The sequence below is a fragment of the Gossypium hirsutum genome, chromosome D09 (genome assembly GCF_007990345.1).
Source record: "Gossypium hirsutum isolate 1008001.06 chromosome D09, Gossypium_hirsutum_v2.1, whole genome shotgun sequence".
In the NCBI taxonomy this organism is placed as follows: domain Eukaryota; kingdom Viridiplantae; phylum Streptophyta; class Magnoliopsida; order Malvales; family Malvaceae; genus Gossypium; species Gossypium hirsutum.
The window spans coordinates 46,979,135-47,001,401 of NC_053445.1; the positions used below are offsets into that span (position 1 = coordinate 46,979,135).

General features: G+C 35.0%; 3 protein-coding genes and 1 pseudogene across 3 annotated transcripts; 2 read left to right on the plus strand and 2 right to left on the minus strand.

Moving 5' to 3' along the window:
* The first annotated feature begins 964 nt into the window (after positions 1–964).
* LOC107892487 (isoleucine--tRNA ligase, cytoplasmic-like) lies at positions 965–11,771 on the plus strand (annotated as a pseudogene).
* A 742-nt stretch (positions 11,772–12,513) lies between these two features.
* On the plus strand, positions 12,514–15,437 carry LOC107890921 (U11/U12 small nuclear ribonucleoprotein 35 kDa protein). Its single transcript, XM_016815529.2, has 8 exons — positions 12,514–12,845; positions 12,929–13,026; positions 13,114–13,165; positions 13,310–13,380; positions 13,676–13,766; positions 13,850–13,925; positions 14,264–14,342; positions 14,739–15,437. Exons 1-8 carry the CDS (start codon positions 12,710–12,712, stop codon positions 15,138–15,140), a joined length of 1,005 nt encoding a protein of 334 aa, XP_016671018.1. The 5' UTR covers positions 12,514–12,709; the 3' UTR covers positions 15,141–15,437.
* A 318-nt stretch (positions 15,438–15,755) lies between these two features.
* Positions 15,756–17,942, minus strand: LOC107890922 (INO80 complex subunit D). The gene is made up of 3 exons (XM_016815530.2): positions 17,355–17,942; positions 16,898–17,209; positions 15,756–16,125 (listed from the first exon to the last, which is right to left on the minus strand). The coding sequence occupies exons 1-2, from the start codon at positions 17,795–17,797 to the stop codon at positions 16,945–16,947; spliced, it is 708 nt and encodes a 235-aa protein (XP_016671019.1). The 5' UTR covers positions 17,798–17,942; the 3' UTR covers positions 15,756–16,125; positions 16,898–16,944.
* Positions 17,943–19,035: 1,093 nt separating this feature from the next.
* Positions 19,036–21,484, minus strand: LOC107890920 (uncharacterized). The gene is made up of 2 exons (XM_016815528.2): positions 21,323–21,484; positions 19,036–21,129 (listed from the first exon to the last, which is right to left on the minus strand). Exon 2 carries the CDS (start codon positions 21,109–21,111, stop codon positions 19,234–19,236), a length of 1,878 nt encoding a protein of 625 aa, XP_016671017.1. The 5' UTR covers positions 21,112–21,129; positions 21,323–21,484; the 3' UTR covers positions 19,036–19,233.
* Between the last annotated feature and the right edge of the window lie 783 nt (positions 21,485–22,267).

Consider the following 22,267-nt stretch of genomic DNA (forward strand, 5'->3'; position numbering starts at 1 on the left):
ACTAGAGTATTCTAAAGGTCGAACCCACAGGAGTCGACGATTAAGCGATTTCTAAACTATGGACATATAATTCAGGGAGTCTAGGCAACTACTCACTAAGCATTATAGTACGACAGGACATAAATGAGGTTAATTATGCTAATTTACTAATTAATCGCTAAAAAGACTAAATCATAAAACAAGCAAAACTACGAACTTAATCGATTAATAACAAGCAGTGGTTGATTGATTTCCATGTTGTTAGTTAACCTTAGAATTAATGAACTAAATTGCTAAAACTCCTAAAATGACTCAATTTTACCAAGTTAGATGAATTAGGGTCCCTTTGGATTCTAACGCACTACAGTGCGTTGATAAATTTCCCCTTTATTTTCAATCGGACTGCACTGGGATTGGACTGGACAGCCTTTGGAACATTTTGCTTCCAGCACAGTGAGGAGCTTCTACCGCACTGGACAGCCTTAAGCTGACTGGTCGTAAAAGCTCTAGCTGGGGCAGTAGACATTGGGAAGACAATAATACCCTTACTTGGCTTGGCTGATGCAAAATACTCAGGCGTATGTATATAAACACACACATTTATAGAAGCAGTATATGAACGAACATTGATATTTTATACATGTTATGTTAGACATAATTGAGAAAACACCCTATATTTTAATCCAATCAACAGCAGTAAATACATAACCATTGATGTTTATAAACAAAGGAAAGAAATTGAAAAACCCAGTAGGGAAATCGTCAACATAGCTGATGAGCATTTTGAGTTTGCTGCCAGCTTCAGAAACAAAACAAGAAAAAAAAAACGAACCTTGGTATGAGGCCAAAGTTGATCAGGAAACACATGCATTGTGCAACCTTCTTTACCCGATTCCCACTCCACAACATGGTGCTTGCTAAGACACCTGATCCAAAGCAAAACCAGAAACAATCCTACTGCCTCAATTTGAAGAAGCAACCGTAAATGGGAATGGGAAATGGGAATGGGAAATGGGAGGAGGGGAATCGATGGAAGAGGGGAAATGGGAATGGGAAATGGGAGGAGGGCACGGTGGAAGAGGGGAATCGATGGAAAAGGGAAGATGGGAATGGGGAAATTGCATTGTATTTGTGTATTTTAAAAATAAAAAAAATATATGTAATGTATTTTAAAAATAAAGAAATATATGTAGTGTATTTTAAAAATAAAAAAATATATGTAGTGTATTTTAAAAATAAAAAAATATATGTAGTGTATTTTAAAAATAAAAAATATATTTAGTGTATTTTAAAAATAAAAAATATATGTACTGTATTTTAAAAATAAAAAATATATGTAGTGTATTTTAAAAATAAAAAAATATATGTACTGTATTCGGTTTATTCGAATTACTTGAAGCATGAAGATCCAATATTTTTCTTGATTCGCATACTAATTTTGAACTTAAATCATGATAATAAAAAACTATGGGATTTGTGAAACAAATTAGGGAAACATTTCTTGTGAAGATATAGAACAACCCCAAATGTACAGAGAACTTGAACCAGTTGAATCAAAGACTCTAGTGTATTTTAAAAATAAAAATGGCCAATATTAAGAGATATTCCAAGTTATTCATTCGACAAGCAAGTTTTAATAGTTATTGCAACAATGGTTTTGCATAATTACATTCGAAGACATGCTTGGTCAAATGATGAGGATTTTCGAGAATTTGAGAATATACCGGACATGCCAGTCTCTTCAAGCCAGTTTGACAGAGGTGAATCGAGTTCTTCTAACAGAGAAAGCGACCTTGAAATCATAATGTTAAGGGAAACCATTGCAACTAGTTTAATGAATCAATATTTGTAAACACATTTTGTATCATAACCTAATTTCTAGTAATAATGAAACTTGTTATGTCTTATGTTACTATATTTTTTTATTAAAAATCATCCGTTTAGATACTTCAAAATTTGATCCAAGTATAATGTTATTATTTGTGAAAATAATATTTATCATTGTTATAAAAAATATTTAATTATAACTATAAAAAATTAAAAATAATTATCATTTTATCTAATAAAGAATTTAAATTAATTATATAATTCATTAAAATATTGGAAGATACATTTTAATATTTTATTAAATAAATTTGCATATTTTAATAATTTTAAAAAAGTAAAATAATTTAAATAACTTCTATTATATATCAATTCTAATATGAATAACTTCTATTATATATCAATTCTAATATGATGTCCTTAATAGTCATTTTTCATTCTTACCTCACCGCTACAACTGCGTTTGAATCCAAACATACACTCCACCATTGTTTCTAATCTCACCGCTACAGTACCCAATCTCACCGCTACAGTAACTAATCTCACCGCCACCGCTGTTTTTAACCTCACCGGAGGTAAACACACCGCCCAACCAAACTAGCCCTTAGCCCGGTTTATCTCTCGACCTCACTCAACTAACTTGTGACTATCAAATTGGTGCCCGATAAGATCTCTTCTTGGTCTCACTTATCTTAGTTTTCCCTTAGGGGCATCAATCCTAAGTTTTGAAGTCTATTCAATTTAGTCCAATTTTTGCAATTGCATCCCTAAACCAAAAGTTAACTAGCTAATATTTCCATCAACCTCCCACTTCAGATTTAGTTACCTATAATCGCACTTAAGCAAACAAAACACAATAATCACACAAAATATATGCATATGAGGTAAACACAATAAAAATAAGAAAAGCTTGGGCTTTTCTTGAAAAAGCTTGAAAGTAATGAAAATGACAGCAAAAGAAATGCAAAAGAATACTTAAAAATCATATTTTTAATGATAAAACTAAAATGAAACTGAGTTATATTGAAACTAAGGAGTAAATTGAAAATATAAATAGTTTAAGGTATTGAACAAACAAATAAACCCTAACTACAATGTTAACTAAGTTACTAACTTAACTAACTATAACTATAAGAAAGAAAACATAAACTAAACCCTAGAGCTATGGAGAAGAAGACTAAAATCCTAAAAGATGAGAAAAAATTAAAAAACATGAAAAAGTGTTGAGTGTCTAGAGTCTCCTTTGTTCAGATAACTTTTGGCCTTTTTTTAACAGATTATGGACTAAAAAAATAGTGATTAAATTGCCCCTGATCGTCTAATTTTAGTTGGGACATGTTAGACAAAAATTACCTCTGCAGTCATTTTTGTGTGATGGAAATCTAATTTGACCTATCAAATTACGATAGATCATAAATTAAGTATTATGTTATTTTATTATTCCAAAAAAAATCTAATAACGATAGTATTATGTTAGGAGACATAAGAATTTGGATTAAATCCCAAGCAATTCCATCCCCATCCCAAATTATCAAAACAAAAAAAAAAAAAGTGTAATTTCAATAATTTTAGACACCCTTTGTGACAGAGTGGTTGTCCCGAACAAATTAGCACCGAATATAAAAAACAATCACTGAATTTTTATGACTTTTATATAGAGGTAATTTCCTTTTAATTACTACTATAATGTTTTGCCCGCTTTCGCGGGGTTTGAATTTTTAAGTATAATTATAATTATTTATTAAATGTTTATTAAATTGTAATATATATTTATTAAAATAACTAAATCTTAATTTTAACAAAGTAGAGAGATGAATACTAAAGTTTTACAATTATTTTATAGGGCAAAGAAAAGAAAAGCGACCTGTGTGATGACAAAATCCCTTTAGACTTAGAGCTTCCTTTTATATATTTATTAAGTACAACGAGGAGTGTAGGAGTATTGTCACCAGGTATGTGAGGAGTGGGAGACCATCATCACTAGGACCAGGCGCTGGAATGATTATAAGACTATGGACTTGACGTTCATGGAGACTGTCTGGTGGGTTTTTGCTCAGCTTTACAAAAAAGGACTTGTCTATAAAGGCTTCAAGGTCTGTTTACAGTTACGTTCCATTTTTTATTGCCACAACGAATGCGAATGGGGTTATTGCTTTCTTCTAATATTCTTCCTTGAGAAACTGTTGTGTTGCAGGTCATGCCATACAGCACCTGGTGCAAGACCCCTCTGTCTAACTTTGAAGCCGGTCAGAACTACGAGGTGTGTTATGTTCATTTACTCGAGTTCCTCCAATACTATTTTTTTCTTTGACGGTTTTATCCCAATCATGTCTAACAAGTAACCATAACTTCAATGTGCAGCTTGTGCCTGATCCAGAAATAATGGTCTCTTTCCCCATTGCCGGGGATCCAGACAATGCTGCTTTTGTGGCTTGAACAACTACACCAAGGACATTTCTTTGTAATGGGATACTAAGATGAAGTAAATGTTGCAGGTATCAACCACTGTTCAACTACTTCTTGGAGTTCAGAAGCTGCATTTAGGGTGATTGCTGACAATTATGCGACAGATGACAATGGTACTGGAATTGTCCACTGTGCTCCTGCATTTGGTGAAGATGATTACCGAGAGTGCATTGAGAATCAAATAATCAATAAGGTTTGCCGGAAATGCTTTCTCTGAATTATGTTCTTTTAGCCTTGATATTTATGATCACCTATTCCATAGTTTTCATTTGGTGCTCATCCCTTAGTAATTATCCTGGTAGATGGTTTTGACATGATTATCACTTTTTTCTCAGAAATTTTATGCTATGGTTGTCCCTTTGGTTGCCACACATATTGGTTCTCTTCTTTGACAACATGTTGATGTTGACATGTAGGATTAGCTCATGTCTTAATCAGTAATGCCTAGGAAAGGTTAAGTTCTAGAGAAAATGGTGGGAGAGAGCTTCTTCTCACCCATTCTGTCATTCTCCATCGCAAATGAAATTGTTCAGGTCCTTGAGGCAGGAATATTGCTTTTCCAATGTGTATTTGTTTATCTTTAATTTGATAAATTGCTTTGCATTTTATGTGAACTGAACTAGTCTCCAATCTTTTATTGTGTTTTATCCCTCAGTTTAGCTTCACGTTTCTTTTACCTTTAACTTATCTATTTTTGGCATGTAGGGAGAGAATCTGATTGTAGCAGTTGATGATGATGGTTGCTTAAGTGGGAAAATTACTGGCTTTAATGGGCGCTATGTTAAGGATGCTGATAAGGATATTATTGAAGCACTTTAAGGTCAGATTGATGTGAACTTTTATGTTTTGTTTGGCGAACTATTGATTGCGAGCCTTAAATTATAGATGGAAAAGGAAAATGGTTGAGCATCTGTGACTAACTTCAGATAATTATGGAGCTCGTGTGTTTTGTTTATAACGCCTTAGTGGGAACCTACTGTTGAATCCATGGCATTGGGTGCGAATCTAGAGTCAGTGGTAATAGTTTTTGTTACCATGAGCTAAAAAGGAAAAAAAGAGAAGAATCTAATTGACTTGTCCTAAGATTTGCTTCTCACTATGTATCTATGTTTATTTTCTTTCTTCTGAATTTTACCTAGCCTCTTAATTTCTCAGGCAAAAGGCAGGCTTGTTAAGTTTGGAAGTTGGAGACCTGATACTCCTCTTATTTATGGAGCTTTTCCTAGTTGGTATGCCTGATTCTATCACTCTTATTCAGAAAAAAATAAGGATCTCAATTTATAGCTTTGGTAAATAAAATATAAGTTTTAAACTGGCTGAACAATTTTATTTTACCCTCCTTTAGTGACTGTTTTTCTGGGCCTCATTTATAGTGTTTTTGCCAAATCAACTCATGTATTAATTTCAGTTGTTGGTTCATTTAATTATCTATTCTTTTGATTGCAATATGTCTAGCACACTGCAGACGGAATGCTAAATATATCGTTCAAATTTGGATATTCATTTTCTGCCTATTTTATTGTGTGAATATAGTTGTATACATGTACTTTTGGTTGATCTTCTAGAACTGTTACTGACAAGCAAGAAATGCTTGCAATCTCTTGAGGAGCATTTGTTGACTAATGGTGTTTCATGGAAAAAACCATTAACAGATTAAGCTTTGAAAGTTGATTTGTTTCTGTGATGTGCATTTTATTATTTAATGCAACAATATTAAAAGTTATTTTAAGTTGAATGAATCATTAATTTCTCTAAGTGGAAGTTTATTTCATGAATGGTTGTTAAGTTCTATCTAAATTTGTGCATAAACAAGCCACATAGAGTTGTTGTAAGGATTTCACTTCTTTATGGGATGGACGGTTAGCTTGCAGGCTTTGATTATTTATGATACTGCAGTTTTCGTTTCCTTTCTGTGACAAGGTTTGATGTTGCTACAGAACAGGGAAGAAGCTCTGTTAGTGTTGAATTGTTATTTATTGATTGATAGGGGCTATAGCATACTTTGAAAGTTGGTTAAAAGCGCACAAGGAGGGAAGACAGTCTAAATTGAGATGTGAGAAGGTTCTTAACAAGCAAAGAAATCGTACAAAAGTTAGTTCCTGATTAGGAAAATGTTCTGTAGATATAGAAGGGTATAGGTGTACAACATTTACTCCATTTGTAGAGTAGGCCTTTGAATTGCTTTGCTCTACAAACTTCATATCCCCTATATAGTCGGGTAATATCATTAACTAATAAGTTTGTATGATGTTCTTTATTTTATGCTCTTTCTACTACTCTTGCATTGCTATATATTTCTGCTTTGCTTGTTTCTACTTTGTGTTTCTATCCATGTGGAACTTTTGATATCTGTATGTACAAGGATTCTGGAAATCATCATTTTGCTGCTTTTATTTTTCCACTGTATTCCACTTATGTTAATCGCTGTATCATATGTTTTAGGTTTGCGAGGGTGGAACAACTGAAGGAGCAATTATTAGAAAACAACAAGCAGACCTACTGGATACCTGAATATGTGAACGTCAGATGAATTTTTTTCATTCCCTATTGAATATTGATAATCTTCTTTTTTACTTCTAGACGCAAGCTTTATTCATCTGCTATAGAAATTCTGTTTACATGGACCTCTATTTTGCTCAATGGAAAGCTAGACCAGACCTCAAAGTGGATGGAAATGATTTTATCTTGTATTTGGTTTCTTTCAGACTCTCACCTTCTCAATGCTTTTTGTCATTTTACAGGATAAACGTTTTCACAATTGGCTTGAACTAGATTTTGGGGCACTCCAATTCCCATGTGGATTAGTAAAGAAGGTGTGGAAGTAATAGTCATGGATTCTGTTGAAAAACTTGAAAAGCTTTCTGGTGCTAAGGTTTGACCTTTTTTCCTATGGCCAGTGTACTACTCTGTTTAGGATGATAAGTGTCTTGGATTCTATCTGTTTATTTGTTTCCTTTCCACTCCACGATTGGTCCTCCTTTTCTCCTTAGCTGGGGGTCGTCATGATAGTGGATTTATTTTAGTGCTGTTCTTGAGCTGTGAAAGCTAATAAGAATTTAACTAATTCCTTCTATAGGAGGAGAAAAAAGAACTATTTTATTGATTGATCTCTGTGCTTTCAAGTATATATGTACCAATCATCTGGTACCTTATTATGTAGTTAATTTCAAGAATTGTCTGAAATTCTAAGTACCAGAGGCATCATCTTATTATTTTAGCTTTGGAAGCTAGGCCCAATAAACTTCTTTTTGTATTAAATTCTTTATTACATTTCCATTTAGTTATTCTTTATTATCAGGTCTTTGATCTCCATCGTCAGAATATTGATCATATCACTGTACCTTCTACCCGTGGTCCAGAGTTTGGTGTGCTACGACGTATAGATGATGAAAGGCTACAGAGTTTGATTGTTTTTATGCAAAGAGATGTTATTATTAGTTGTTCATCCGATTGTATGTTGTTGATCTACTGTTCCAACCCTATCTTCAAATTCGATCAAGTTTAATTTTGAGCCCATTACACCATAATTCTTGGATAAGTTCTAGTTTTTTAGACCTAGCGACTGCTAAACATCTTCATACATATGTTACTAATACTCTTTTTGTTTTTAAGCTGCATCCTCAGCTTTTCATACAGATTAATTCTGTTGAATTATTTTGGCAGGTATTTGATTGTTGGTTTGCGAGTGGATCTATGCCTTATGCTTATATCCATTATCCATTTGAGAATGTTGAACTTTTTGAGAAAAAAATTCCTGGGCTTTTTGTGGCTGAGGGGCTGGATCAAACACGTGGATGGTTTGTTTCTCTACTTTTAGAGCCATCCTAATTACCAGATTTTAGGCTACATCTTCGTCATAGCTGATCTTATGCACTTTGACAGCTTGCAAACAAACTGAACAACCGAACAAGCCTCTGAGTTGATGAATTTTTCTTGATGTTTGTTTAACTGTTGGTTTTAAATTTCTCTGACATGCATGAATCATGATTGATGCTGAAGCTTTTTCCATTTTCTTAATACCCTTTAACGTTTTCTTTTTTGTGGGGAATGGGGGGGGGGTGTTCAAGCAATTATAGACACTGGATTTCCATCTTATCCTGTAAGTTAACATTTCAATTACCTTTTGAATCGATAACCTTTTTACATTACTTTGTGCTCTTCCTATGACAGACCTTTTCTTTTCAATTATTCTCTTCCTGTATATTGTTGTAGAACTTTCCAGCATTAACGTCGAATTTTTAATTTTCATTTCTTGATATCATTTAGGAGGAGACTTTATTATTAGTATTATTATTTGTTCCATATTTATGGTTACGACTAATCAATTTTAGGTAAGGATTTTATAAACTACCTATGTGTCAGTATCCCCCTGTTTAACCCTCAAAGAAGTTCTGTTCTGTGAATGAAGTTTGCTTTTGGAATTTTATTTCTTCCATTGTCCTTTGCAGGTTTTACACTCTTATGGTGTTATCAATTGCATTACTCGGGGCACCTGCATTCAGAAATCTCATTTGTAGTGGCCTTGTCCTTGCTGAAGATGGAAAGAAGATGAGTAAAAGATTGAAAAATTATCCTTCACCGATGAAGTCATTAATGACTACGGGGCTGTAAGTCTTTTGTTTATTCAGCCTAGTTTTTCAATATTAAGTCTTTATATATTTCTTTCTAGTGGCATGAATTTTGTTTCACTCATCAGTGCCAAATTATTTTCTTAATTCTATATGATGCTTTATGATTGTACCTTATAAACTCCCCAGTTGTTCGGACTGAGACCTTATGTTTCAAAACGGATGGAGTTTTTGGTGTTGTGAGTATTTTTGTGCATTACTACATTTCATCTTTTGCTTTTGGAGAGAATTTTGTGTCATAACACCATTACTCTATTTTATTTTGGTTTTTCTTTTGGGCATGTTTCAGACCTGCATTTTCTTAATCCTTTATCTTGGTCTCTGCCCAGGTCAAAGATGTCTTTCTCCCATGGTATAATGCATATAGGTTCCTTGTTCAGAATGCAAAAAGACTTGAGTGTGAAGGTTCTGCCCCATTTGTTCCTAATTTTCTGAATGTTCTTTAGAAGTCATCTAATATGCTTGACCAGTGGATAAACTCTGCAACTCAAAGTCTTGTTCACTTTGTTCGCCAGGAAATGGATGCATACCGGCTTTATATGGTTTTTTCCATAAACTAACATAACCTTATGGAATTTTCTTAACTAAATATCAATGTGATACCTTAAATATAGTACTAAAGTCAGTTTTGAAATTGGTAACATATTTCTAGGTTCTGATATAAATTTCACAATTGTAATTTGAGCATTCAGATTGGACATCGGCTTGGCTACTTTGACTTATACTGCTGGTTCTTGGGGAATACCATTACATTAAAATGCTCGAGATGCCTTTTTTTGATAGAATACTAGGATTTTTGTTGTACATCTGTTACATGGAATGGTAATAGAATTAAAAAGGATATGTGGTTTATTTTGTTAGGTGGTTCCATATCTATTGAAGTTTCTTGATAACCTCACGAATGTATATATGTGAGATTCAACCGTAAGAGAGTAAAAGGCAGTATTGGAGAAGAAGACTGCCGTATGGCTCTCTCTACTCTTTATAATGTATGTACTATTTTTTCATTTTTGTAGTGGCAATCATTGCTTCTAACCTGCTATCGTATGTTCAGCAAAAGTCACATCTTATTTACATGCTTAGAAATGTGCACTACGGTTTTAGGTGCTTCTAAGTTCTTCTAAGGTTATGGCCCCCTTTACACCGTTTTTCACTGAGGTTCTTTATCAAAACTTGCGGAAAGTTTGTGATGGAGCAGAGGAAAGCATTCACTATTGTAGTTTTCCTCAAGGAGAAGGAAAGGTATTCTTCATCTTTGTAGTAATTATTCTAATATTTTTCAGTATATATACCTCATCAGTGGCTTATTGATCAATGCTATTTGTTCCAAAAGTTTTCTGGTTGGAGTTATCCGGACATTTTATTATCTTAATTCTGCTCTTTCTTTACTTTCCTGCCTATTTGTTATATTCAATTTAGGGAGATGGTAGTTGTTCAGCCGAATGAAGACTTTCTTGATGACATAGCTGGAAAATTAAGAGAGGTGTGTGAACAGTGTGGAAAATGGTCACTTTGTGAAATGTTGTGGACATTTTGCCCCATATTTGATGTAATCATTAAATAACAAAAACAGCTAAATCCTTCCTAGAACTTTGTTTGTTTTGGTTCATATGGTGCTGTGTGTGGATCCCTGTACCTGTGCTTAAGAGAAAGTAGTGGATGAGTTTCCCTGTACTTGCATCATATATTTATGAAAATTTGCTGTATATAATAGCTTAAGCTCGAATCTTATGGCAGGAAAACTATACTAGGGATGCAGTTGGATCTGCATTGCTGTCTTCTAATTTGATGCCACAGCATATAAGTTTGATCAGCTTTGAGTTTGGCGTACCTTAATTGTAGATTAGTATCTTAGAATTTTGTTAATTTACAAAATATAACTAAAAACTAATGTGCTCATAATCTTTAATTTTTGGAGATGATGTGCAATGAACCTGTTCCTTAGTATTATCTAATTCAATAATTTGCTTTATGTATATTCTTGGAGTAAATATAATAATCCTGCCTTAGCTGCTGACTAATTACAAATGAAATCCCTATCTTATCAATAAACATTATATTTTATTGTCATTGGATGTGCGCTCGTCACCGACAATCATGCTTTCACTGATAGGATGCTAACTTTCTTGCATTGCTTGTTATATGTTGCGTCAACTGAAGACAAATCTGTAGTAGGTAACGCAGCTTGCTGTGTATATATTTTTTTTCATTTGCATGGTAGCAGCCTTTTGTTAGTTGTTGTGCTGGTAGAAAGTATGGCTTACTTATTCTTTCTACTTGGACAAAAATTGCAGGTTGTGCTTTGTGAAGAGAATTTCAGAGGCATCTCTAACATGTCATTTAAAATAAGCTTGGCTAGACCAGCCCTAGTTTTCAAGGAGAATGCTATTGTTGCATTATATGCAGATTAGGCAGCGCTAGTGAAGATTATAATTGCTGTTACTGAGCTGAATTGTTTTTGTTTTCGGTTCATCACTCTCTTTTGCCCTTACCGCCTTATATTATTGAATGGGGTTGCAGGAAATAGGAAACTTGCTCAAAGCCTACAGGTTTATCTTCTGTCAAGAGACTACTATTGTTTGAAGTTGGAGTTGGAACATGGAAATGGGCAGGTTTGTTTTTGGTTATGAAGGAGTGGCTTCATAATTGGAGAAATTTACGTGGATTGAAATATGTTAACCAGTGAGGTGAATAGAGGAAGAAGATGAAGGTAGAATGAAGGGAAGGAGTCTGAAGGTTGGGAGGAAATTATGGTTTTGTGGAGAGAATTCAGAGATTCTGCGAAGGGAGGGTGAGAAGAAGAGAGCAACCTGCGTGAGCTGTTTGCATGATGCTTTTATCGTGGGGGACAAATTTAGCAATGTGGAAGTCTGAAGGTCACCAAGCTGTGGTTCGTGAACCAATTGCAGGGTCCTTGAACTAGCTGTGAGTCCCTGATATCGTTGGTTTCATTGGAAAACACATGTCAAGTTTTCTCTAAGTGATTTGTTAGGTTGGCTATCTAGGGTATAACAAGATATTATTTTATTGTTTGGTTTTGTGGAATTGCAGGTAAGTTGAATGCATTGAAAATCAGGGTGCAGTGGAGGTGACTCAGAGAGAACATGTCTTCTTGACGGTGGGTGACTACTATTTGACGGACAAGAAGGGATGTTTATAATTACATTTTTGAATTCATGCATATATGTGTATATATTACAAGTATATGTCGGACTGAGCAGACCAGAGCAGCAAAGCAAGGGAAGGGAAGGCAACAGCTACTCCTTTTTCATCCAATTGCTATATGCAATGCTCCGCTGCATTTATAGTGTAAAGTTATGAATGCATATGTAAATATACATAATAGGATGTTTATAATCCTTATATGTTAGTGCATATATTATAAGTATCTTGGGCTAAGCTAACTTCTTAGTTTTTGTATATATATATATTGTATTTTTTGTAAGATAGAGAATGAAAGAATTAGGCTTCTTAATACATAATTATATTAAAAAATAAAAAAAATATTGATATTTCTATTTTTTATAATTTTATTTGAATAAAAAATTAAAGCTGATTCAGTCAAAATTTAAGGAGAAAAACATTTTAAAACCGGGTGAGAAAGTAAGAAAGGGCAGTAGAGTTGTAATTTAATTTAATTACATAAAATCTCAAATTATATATTTGGCTGCGGTCCTAAATTTTGTTGGGATCCATATTATAGTTCAGTTTAGTTCAGCTCACGATACAACAGTACACGAACACAAAGGCTTTTCCTTTTAACCTTTTATCATTATTATCCTAAGCTAAGTATTTTTGTGTGCGAGAACGCTATGAGCAGCAACATAAACTCGGTGTTCTACGCAGAGTCGTACCATCCTATTCAGGCTGGCAGCATCGACGGCACCGACATCCTCCCTCACGATAACGCCGTTTACCGAGCTCTTCTCTGCTCTAATGCTGCCCTCTGTATCTCTCTCTCACTTTTTGCACTCTTTTTCCTGTTTCTCCCTTTCTTTTTTGCTTATTTATTATTATTATTTTTGCTGAAGATGACCCTACGGGTGACCCCAAGATTATTGGTGATCCTTACTGCACCGTTTTCGTCGGTCGCCTATCCCACTTGACCACGGAACCCACTCTCCATAAGGTCCTAAAACCAAACCACACTTCTCTTTTCTTTGGATCTAAATTTTCTTCCTTTAATTTCACTGATGTATTTGTTTGGGTGTTTCAGGCTATGAGCAAATACGGCCGAGTCAAAAACTTGCGCTTAGTCCGCCATATCGGTACCATTTTTGGGGGTTTTTATTTAATCTTTATTTAGCTGTGAAATATTACTAGTTTTTGCATATTAGATTATCTTTTCATTAAATTTTAGCTTAAGGGGATGATGCATTGTTTCTTTTGCTTGTGGGTCTCTTTGGTTGCAGTGACAGGGGCATCACGGCGTTTTGCTTTTGTTGAATTTGAAACTGAGAGAGAAATGCGTCGTGCATATCAGGTACTCAATATTGATACATGTTCTCTCCCATTACCCTCTCTAGGGCCTACATCTTATGCTTGTACTACTTTATTCTTGCTCTCATAATTTAGCTCATTCTTCATGGTGATTCTTTAATATGGCAGCCAAAGTTGCTGACCGCTCATATACTACTAGCAACCTAAGTTCTACTCTAGAAATATATATTTTATCCTTAGTTTTATTGTAGTCAGGGAGATTTACCATCCATAACATCTTTAATGTCCATTTTATAAAATTAAAATGGTGAACAAGTATGATGATTACTCCATTGCAGGACGCTCACCATGCAATTATTGATGACGCTGAAATTATTGTTGATTATAACAGGCAACAGTTGATGCCTGGGTGGATTCCTAGAAGATTAGGTCAGTCTAAATTTTCTCTTCTTTTCCATTTCCTCCTGCTATGGAATGTTGCTGATAATGACAGTATTCCAAATTTCCAACAGGAGGGGGTCTTGGTGGTAGAAAAGAGTCGGGACAGCTTCGTTTTGGGGGACGAGAAAGACCATTTAGAGCTCCCTTGTAGGCACCATTCTTCCGATAATTTTTATACATATTTTAATCTGTTATCTGATGCTCTTTATGCTTTATGGTTCTTTTGCCTTCTGAATTTTCATCATCAAAATTATTTCCTATGGTTTTCTTGGTTTCAATTATACTAGGAAATGATTATGATGAAAATTTTATCTAAAATTTTCCTCTTTTTGTGGAACTTTTGGGTTCCATTAAGTTGCAAATTGTGAAAAAGACTAGTAATCCTATATTCATAAAGGTTTCTAGCCCTTGTGCCTAGATTACTGAGAGCTGCATCTTCTTGTTTGCTATGCCATTACACATTCTCTATTTCCCTTGAAATCCAGGCAGCCGATTCCTTATGAAGATTTGAAAAAACTTGGAATAACTCCTCCACCTGAAGGAAGATACATGTCTCGTTTCCAGGTGCTGTCCCTTTCACCTTGCTATTGTACACAAATTTCAAACCCTAGAGTTGCATATGTGTATTCTGAAGTGGGACAAAATAAGTACTGAGAAATGCATTGTTGCATAAGTCTTGCTGCTATGCATGATTCTGTTACTTGTACATTTGCTTTGCTTCCTGAATTTGTTAGAGTTGCTGGTGTACATAACTTTTATTATATTTTCCTTTTTAATCGTAAATGACAGATTACTTTTTTTTGGAATCTTGAATATTCTCCAAACTGTTTGCCTCCTTTTCTTGGGTTTGCAGCCCCAGTTATTGTTATTTGGAAAACTCTTTAGGTATTTCCCCTCGGAATATTTTAGCCTAACCTAATAGGATGTCATTATGATATCATTTTGCCCACCTGTTTCTAGGTCCCATCACCCCCTCAAAAACCAAGGAAGTTGGTGGAGAAGGAAGAATACTCTTACAAGAGGAGCTCTGTGGACAGAGAAGAATTATCCCAAAGAAGTAGCTCGATGGAGAGGGATGAACACAGAAGGACAGTGGGGAGAAAGCAAGGCTCCAGAAAAAGGAGTTATGTGGAGGAAGAATCCCAATATGGGAAAAGCTCTGAGGATAGGCCTGAGTGTTCTCCGAACACAACTTCTATAGAGACGGATCATAACTATAAGAGGAGTACTCTGGACAGAGAGGAGCACTATCATTCCAGGAGCAATGCAGAGGGGGGAGAAATCTCTCGGAAAAGGAGCTCTAGATATAAGGAAGAACGCCCTAGCAAGCGCCATGGACATTATAGCCGGTCCAATCATTAAGCAAGGTCGGTCCCTTTGCAGATCAGCTGCTGGGCTAGTTTGTCCAGTCAACAAGAGATAGGTCTTTACTAACATAAAGCGCTGATGAAGATTTGTTTTTATTGTTTTCTAATCAATAGCTCTAGAAATATGAGAGCTTGGTGTGGCTGAAGAAAAGTTTCTTGTATTGTATTAAGATAGTTGCAGCAGCATTTAGGTCACCAATCTCTTGGTTAAAAAGTGGTTGTAATTGAATTTCAATGGATGCCAGGGGAAATGCATTCCCCTTGTTATTGATGCATTTAGTTTCATTGTTGACGTCATGTGTGCTACCACTTAATCCAAAATCTAATTGATAGATGATGTCTTTCATTGAATCGTTGTTGGATCCTATTCCATCCTAGATGGGGATTTGTTGGAAAATAAATTACAATGATGCTTCTTTGATACTGATGCGTCCATTCCACAAACATAACGAAAAAAGAAGACAGCAGCTTGCTGGAAATATTTAACTAAATGAAGATGAAAGTAGAATTGCGGGTTACAATACATGGCCTGCCTAACGAGTATTATCAAAAACAATGGTTTCACACCCATTCCAACCACCAAAAAACAGAGGAATCAAAGAATTGCATACATTTTGGAAGCTGAATTCTGCATTAAAACTATTTGGTTTGGTTAAAAGATATACAAGCCTTGATGATTTAGTCATACATACAACCTCCAATAAGGATTTAGCAAGTTTCTCCAAGGCTCCATATAAGTATGCTACAAATGCTATAATAATCAGGACGAATCTACTGTTCCAAGTTTTAAGGCTTTGAGACACCACTTCCAGCAAACTCATCAAGCTGAGTGCGAAGGCATGCATGCAACATCCGTCATGTGCTTCATTCACAAATAGCAGCTCAGCTAGTTCATAGATGCCTATAATTCTCGTGTCACTAAGATGTCAATGACAAAAATCGCACTTCGACTTCAGCTGTATTGTTCGAAGTTAACACACCTGAATCCAAGTATAACAGGATCATAAGTTCGACCATAAAGATAACTAAACTAACATATTATGAATATTGAAAGAAAAAATTCAACATAAGAAGATACTTAAGTCATGTTCTTCAAATGCATCACAGAAAAATGATATTCATAAGTTTAAAGAATGATCATGTATGTACTATGTATGAGTTTTCTTGGTGTGAGCTAATTATAGTTTTCAGTAATGTTATATATATATTATATTATAGTTTTCAATTATATATATGTTCAGCTTTTTCATGTGGTTGTAGTACAATACAAATGACTACGTATAAAAGAAAATTACAGAACTGTTAAAAACTATTGAGTAGAGGAAAAAAAGAAAAGATACCCATACAGCAGTAACATAAGCTATGGCTATATCTCCTGGTTCAGTTGGCTACTCAGGTAACTTTCTAAAGTATTTTCTTTATATTTCTAAGAAAACAGTTACTAGACAGCTTTCCATTTTATGATCACCGGTTAAAATCAAGTTTCCACAAAATGATCCTCTCAATTCCAAAGTTTAGAGGAAAGATGATCACCAGATGCTTTGATATGAATTGTGATAATTAGTGACAAAAGGAAAAAGGATATTGCTACATCTTGACACAGTAAAAACTGAGAAGCTGCTAGGATGGGTAACAAAACATCAAATATGAGATGAAAAAAATGTATGCGTCTTAAAGAGGCTTTAAGGTGTCTAAACATTTCCCTCATTTGTTCAACAAAATTTGCTCAGAAAGTCAGAGAGTGAGTATCACCTTTGATTTTTGTAGCGTTTGTGACATGTGCAGTAGCTGTGAAAGGTTCAGGTAGCACATTCTTCCTTGATAGTAGCTTTACTACTGATTCCCCTAGAGGCAGCTCTTCTTTTGGCTTGGATTTGATGTACATATTCTGCCACTATGACATGAAACATAGGAGCAAGCTTACTTGATGACGAAACATTAAGACTTGCTTTCTTCAAGGCCCTGTTAACATGTTTCTGAGTCTTTTGGAAGTGCACGGTACAGAGAGAAGGAATGGCGGATCTCAGTATGGGCTTTCCACATGTTATAGGTCCCGCATGAGCACTGTACAAATTCAGGCCAAGAATAAATAAAATCAATCCTCAGCATCCTAGCTTAGCCATTATCAAATTTGAAGAGAACCTCAACTTTCTAATTCTAATTCACATAAATACAGGCATACCCATTACATATAAAGAAAAGAATATACCTTTTGATGACATAAGTGCAAGCCTTATAAAGCTTCTGCTTGGAATCGGAGAGAATATGGAGATGACAAAATCTAGTCAAAGCCATGGCTTTGAACTTACATCCAACGAACAAACAATGTTGATTATTCTTAAAATTCGAACTAAAATTATTATCAACATGAACATTATCCGCAGGGGGGTTTTCAATGTCATCGACAATGGGATTAGCAACAACTTGGGCATCAGCTAGCTGTTGATTATCATTTTGCTTGAAAGGACTGATACCAAACTTCCAATAATAGTTCCTGTACTGGATCTTGAGGTTTTCCATAAGAGCCCAGTAATGGTCTCTGTAACATCGAGAAAGCTTCCTCAAGTACTGCAATCGGCGCTTCAGGAGCTCTTCGCGCGTGAGATAGGCGCTGCGTGAGAGAACCACGTCCCGTGATAGAGGAGAAGACATGTTTTGAGGCTGATGAAAATGCTATTCACAGCAGCCCAGCCGCACTTGGTGTGTTAGAAATGGAAATGGGGTTAGGTTTTCCACATAATAATCCTAATAATACACAATCGCCGAACTGAATGCTATCTTGATTGTGAAATCAGACTTACTAATTTGGTTTTATTTTCATAACCTTTTTATATACATTTTATTAAGAAACTAAATTAAATAAAAATTTAATATTTTTAATAATTTACACTAGTATTTATATATATTGATTTCAAAAATCAATTGAATATTCTTTCAATAAAATTACTTTTTAAATAACAATAAAATTATTATATTGATATTTTTATTTTTTTCATATTCTTTACCTAAAAATCTTTGAATAAAACCATTAAAAGATACTATTTTAAAATAACTTGTTTGTATATAAAACCTTTTACTGTTTTAATTATAATTCATCCAATAAATACATTTTTATATAAAAATTTACTTTTTATCCACAATTTAGTAATATATCATTTTTATTTTTAATTTATAATAATAGTTGTCCAGAATTGTTTGTGAAATGGATTAAATACCGTACGACTTGCTGGTTAGCTAATCCAATCAATGGTCTTTAACATCCAGAACTACCGGTGTGGGCATTTTTTTATTTTTTTAAATCAAGAATTAATCAGTTATGCTGTAGATATTTTTGGAAGGGGCAGGGCTACTGAGGCTAGGATTGCCTGAGGCCAAATTTGTTCAGTAACATACTTGCTGAAATAGAGCTCATCCGAAAGGCTGAAGGGGGATTAGGTATGAAGGAATCGGAGAGTTGGAATAAAGCTCATCAGAAAGGCTGAAGGGGGATTAGGTATGAAGGAATCGGAGAGTTGGAATAAAGCTCATCAGAAACATACTTGCTGGGGAGGGTTCTATATGTTGCACCCATATCTTTTAAGAGACTCTGCTTTTTGGCAGAGGTATGCCTCTAAAATCTGGTCTGATATCAGATTGTAGTAACACAAGAGTGCACTGCACTGGCATAAGTTGATTGGTTCTTGTACTCGTTCCTTGCTGCTTCTTTTGGATACTGAAATGCCCCACTTATCCAGACAGACAGACATACAAATACAACCATCTTACACGAAGCCAAGAGAAGAAACAAGTGCACTGCAAACGCATCTGAAGTACCTATTCTTGTTTAAATTAATTCCTCTCACCTAACATACTAAAATTGTATTTTCATTCAGGGCATTAGAAATGAGGGATAAAGTCAAATGCTGCATTTATTTAATATTATGTTATCGTAATATTGACAAAACTTGAGACAAAGAATACCTCAAACACTGGTGAATCATGATGTAAGGAACAACCGCCGTTAAGGACTTTTATGTACGTAGTAATCTTTGTTACCTCTACTTCAGCTATCACTTTGCCAGTTACTTGTTACCATACGAGAATCAAACCTACTGAATCTTTGCTTTCTTCAACCTGTACATTAAGCGTTCTATAGATTTTTGTATTCTGTTGTCATCTGTCTGCCTCACTGCCTGAGATGCCTGCTGTAAACTCTGAATCCCACGACCCAAACTGGCAATTGAGGGTGCTGCAGGAAGAGACTCAGCAGCACATTCGATACCATCTCCATATGCAAGCAAACTTGCGCAAGTTGCAATACTACACCCAAAAGTAGCCCATGGTAGGACCCCAGTCGGCTGCACTCGCCTTCTCCTCATTATTTCATAGAAAGCCGTTCTCATGGCTGATAAACTGGTTTTTTCAGCTGAGGCAATAACACCATGGACCACCGTCCGGATTTTTTTAGCTGAAACAGCTGCCTTGAAGAGAGATGAATTCCCTCCTGAACTTGCAAGTCCAGGGGCCACCAATTTTGATGGACCAAGAGTTTTACCAAGAGCAATTCCAACGACCTTCTGGGTCTGAGTCATAACTAGCTTAACTGAAGCAGGAACATTCAAAGTCACAACCTTCATGAAGTTTGATGCAGGAATAACTTTAGACATAGATGAAGCTCCTAAAACAGTTGTTGCACCAACACCCACTGCCACCACAGGTTTATTAGATAATGACCGCTTATTATCAGTGTGGTCTGAGGTGTCCCCATCGCCTGCATCATCTACAACAAGATGGGAAACTAAATCCTTGACCTCTGGAGGAACAGGAGTATTCCAATTGGTTCTGAGACCAGCCAAGCTACTAGCATCCACGATGGCTACTACAGTCTTGAACTTCTTAGCCTGACTTTGAAGAGCCTGTGCAAGGATTGCATGTGACTTGTCCTCAAAGGGGAGCTCAGAAAAAGCAATCTCAAATGTTCTGCCATTTCGTAATTTGTCAATGGGTAGCCGGCCAGCGTTGTTAAGTGCAATTCTCAGTGCTTCAACAGCAATTCTGAAAGTGTAAACTTCTGACATTATCCTGATATCCACGGCTTCCCCTCTATTTACATCTAAAAGCAGCTTTTGTGAAACTGCTAGTGCCCTTCCAATTGAAGGAAGATCAACAAATATATCATGCAGATCCAAAAGCAGTGGATAAATTGATTGAGCAAATGATGGAGCCTCATAACTCCCCGTCAACTGAATTTCATTTGACCCCACCTCAGAAACTGAACCTGACTCCAATAAATCTATATGTGAAGATAACAACTTCACCATTTGTGACTGAACATCATTGGTAATGCAGAACCTCATAAACTTGGGAACTGGAACCAGAGTGCCTTTTTGTGGAACCAATCTACTAACTAGACCTTGAATTTTGCTCCCTGCCTCAACTTCCTTGGAGGAATCATTATCATATGCAAGAAAATTATCTCGTAGTGGTGAGTCAAGCACCATAAAAGCTGAACCAATCTCCCTTGCTGCCCTCTTGGCAGCCAAGATATGGCCATGAAAACCAACACCAAAAATCTCTCTCAGAACCAATTTACCAGCCACATTATCAAACTGGTCCTTGTTAATCTTATCAACAAAGCATCGTCTGAGTACTTCAAAAGAGGAAGTGGGAACAGTGCTATCAACAAGGGTGTCTTCAGATTGAATATCAGAGAGAGCCGAGTAACCAATCTGAGCTACGACAGCATCTGGTCTAATTGCTCTAATAAGACACTTGGCATCAGCAGCTGACCTCTCAGATAAGTTCTGAGCAGAAAGTATGTAAATGACAGAGTGAGAGTGTGGTGGTCTAACAGCAAAAACAAACTTTTTAGTGTGGTCAGGTATTGAAAGCTTATGAACCAAATCACGGGAGGCTCTTAAATCATCGAATTTGAACACAGAAAATGGCCATATATTTTGTAGCGTGGATAGGAAAGCAAAGGCCATTGCAAATTAAACCAATTTCTATGAAGCAGAGGAGAGAGAATAATAGTTAGAATAAAAAAAGGGGTATTCTCTTAATCTTTCACTCTTGATAATTAGAGGCAGCAAAGCTATGTTCTTTAAATAAATAAAGAAGAGCACATAACCCTAAACTCCATAAGTGACGGTGAACAAGAATTCGTAAAAACATAAATAAATTAAGAGACTGGTTTACCGTAAATCATGAAATGACATCAAATCTTCGAGACGGAAGAAACAAAATCTATGGAATTGGAGGCGATGAAGGGTGTGCTTTGTTATTGACGTTGAGGTTTAAACAGAGAAGAGAAAGAATGAGACGACTGAGGGAGGAATCGGCTGACTCCGTCTCTAACCCATGCTTTAGTTTGGGGTTTTCTTTTGGATTAATATAACTTTAGTCCCTAAACTTGATAATTAGGTTCACATGAGTAATTATACTTTTTTTTTCCACTTTGGTACATCAACTTTGCAACTAGGTGCATTTTGGCTTTTGAACTTGGATTCTATCTAATTTTGATGATGCGGTATTTCGAGATTGTACCAAATCATCAAAGTCCAAAATGTCACAATCAAACTTTTACATTACTAAGTTCAAATACTAAAGTCGTCCTAATTGCCAAATTTAAGGACTAAAACTTTCTTTTTGAAAGGAGGACGAAAAATTATATTAACCCTTTTTATTATTGAAATATATAAATTTTATTAGAAGATGTTTTAATTTTAAGATTTGTATTTTTAATAATTTGGGATAAATATCAAAATTACACATGAACTTTGATTTTATGCAATTTTATACATGAAATTTTGATTTGATTCAATTCTCACAAACTATTAACACAATTACCATTATAGCATCTTTTTATGCTTATATATTACATACACAAATAATTATATGTATCTAGTATAAAAATAAAATGATGTATTTATTTCTTTAAATGTATATAATTGAATTAAAATTAAAGTTTCAAGTATACATGTGAACAACAATCAAAGTTTTATTACATATTGAATCAAAGTTTATATATAATTTTAAGATTTATCCCTAATATTTATACATTATATAAATTACTCATATTTCATAATTTATCAAAGGCACATGAATTGAATATATTATATGCTTCTAGGTATGTTACAATAA

What these genes read in the sequence shown, in the direction of transcription:
- LOC107890921 (XM_016815529.2), top strand. Translation starts at nt 12,710, where the DNA reads ATGAGCAGCAACATAAACTCGGTGTTCTACGCAGAGTCGTACCATCCT. An exon ending in GCGCTTAGTCCGCCATATCG is followed by an intron (nt 13,166 to 13,309) that starts GTACCATTTTTG and finishes CTTTGGTTGCAG; the next exon opens with TGACAGGGGCATCACGGCGT. An exon ending in GATACATGTCTCGTTTCCAG is followed by an intron (nt 14,343 to 14,738) that starts GTGCTGTCCCTT and finishes ACCTGTTTCTAG; the next exon opens with GTCCCATCACCCCCTCAAAA.
- LOC107890922 (XM_016815530.2), bottom strand. Translation starts at nt 17,797, where the DNA reads ATGTCTTCTCCTCTATCACGGGACGTGGTTCTCTCACGCAGCGCCTAT. An exon ending in TGCACTTATGTCATCAAAAG is followed by an intron (nt 17,210 to 17,354) that starts GTATATTCTTTT and finishes GAATTTGTACAG; the next exon opens with TGCTCATGCGGGACCTATAA.
- LOC107890920 (XM_016815528.2), bottom strand. Translation starts at nt 21,111, where the DNA reads ATGGCCTTTGCTTTCCTATCCACGCTACAAAATATATGGCCATTTTCT.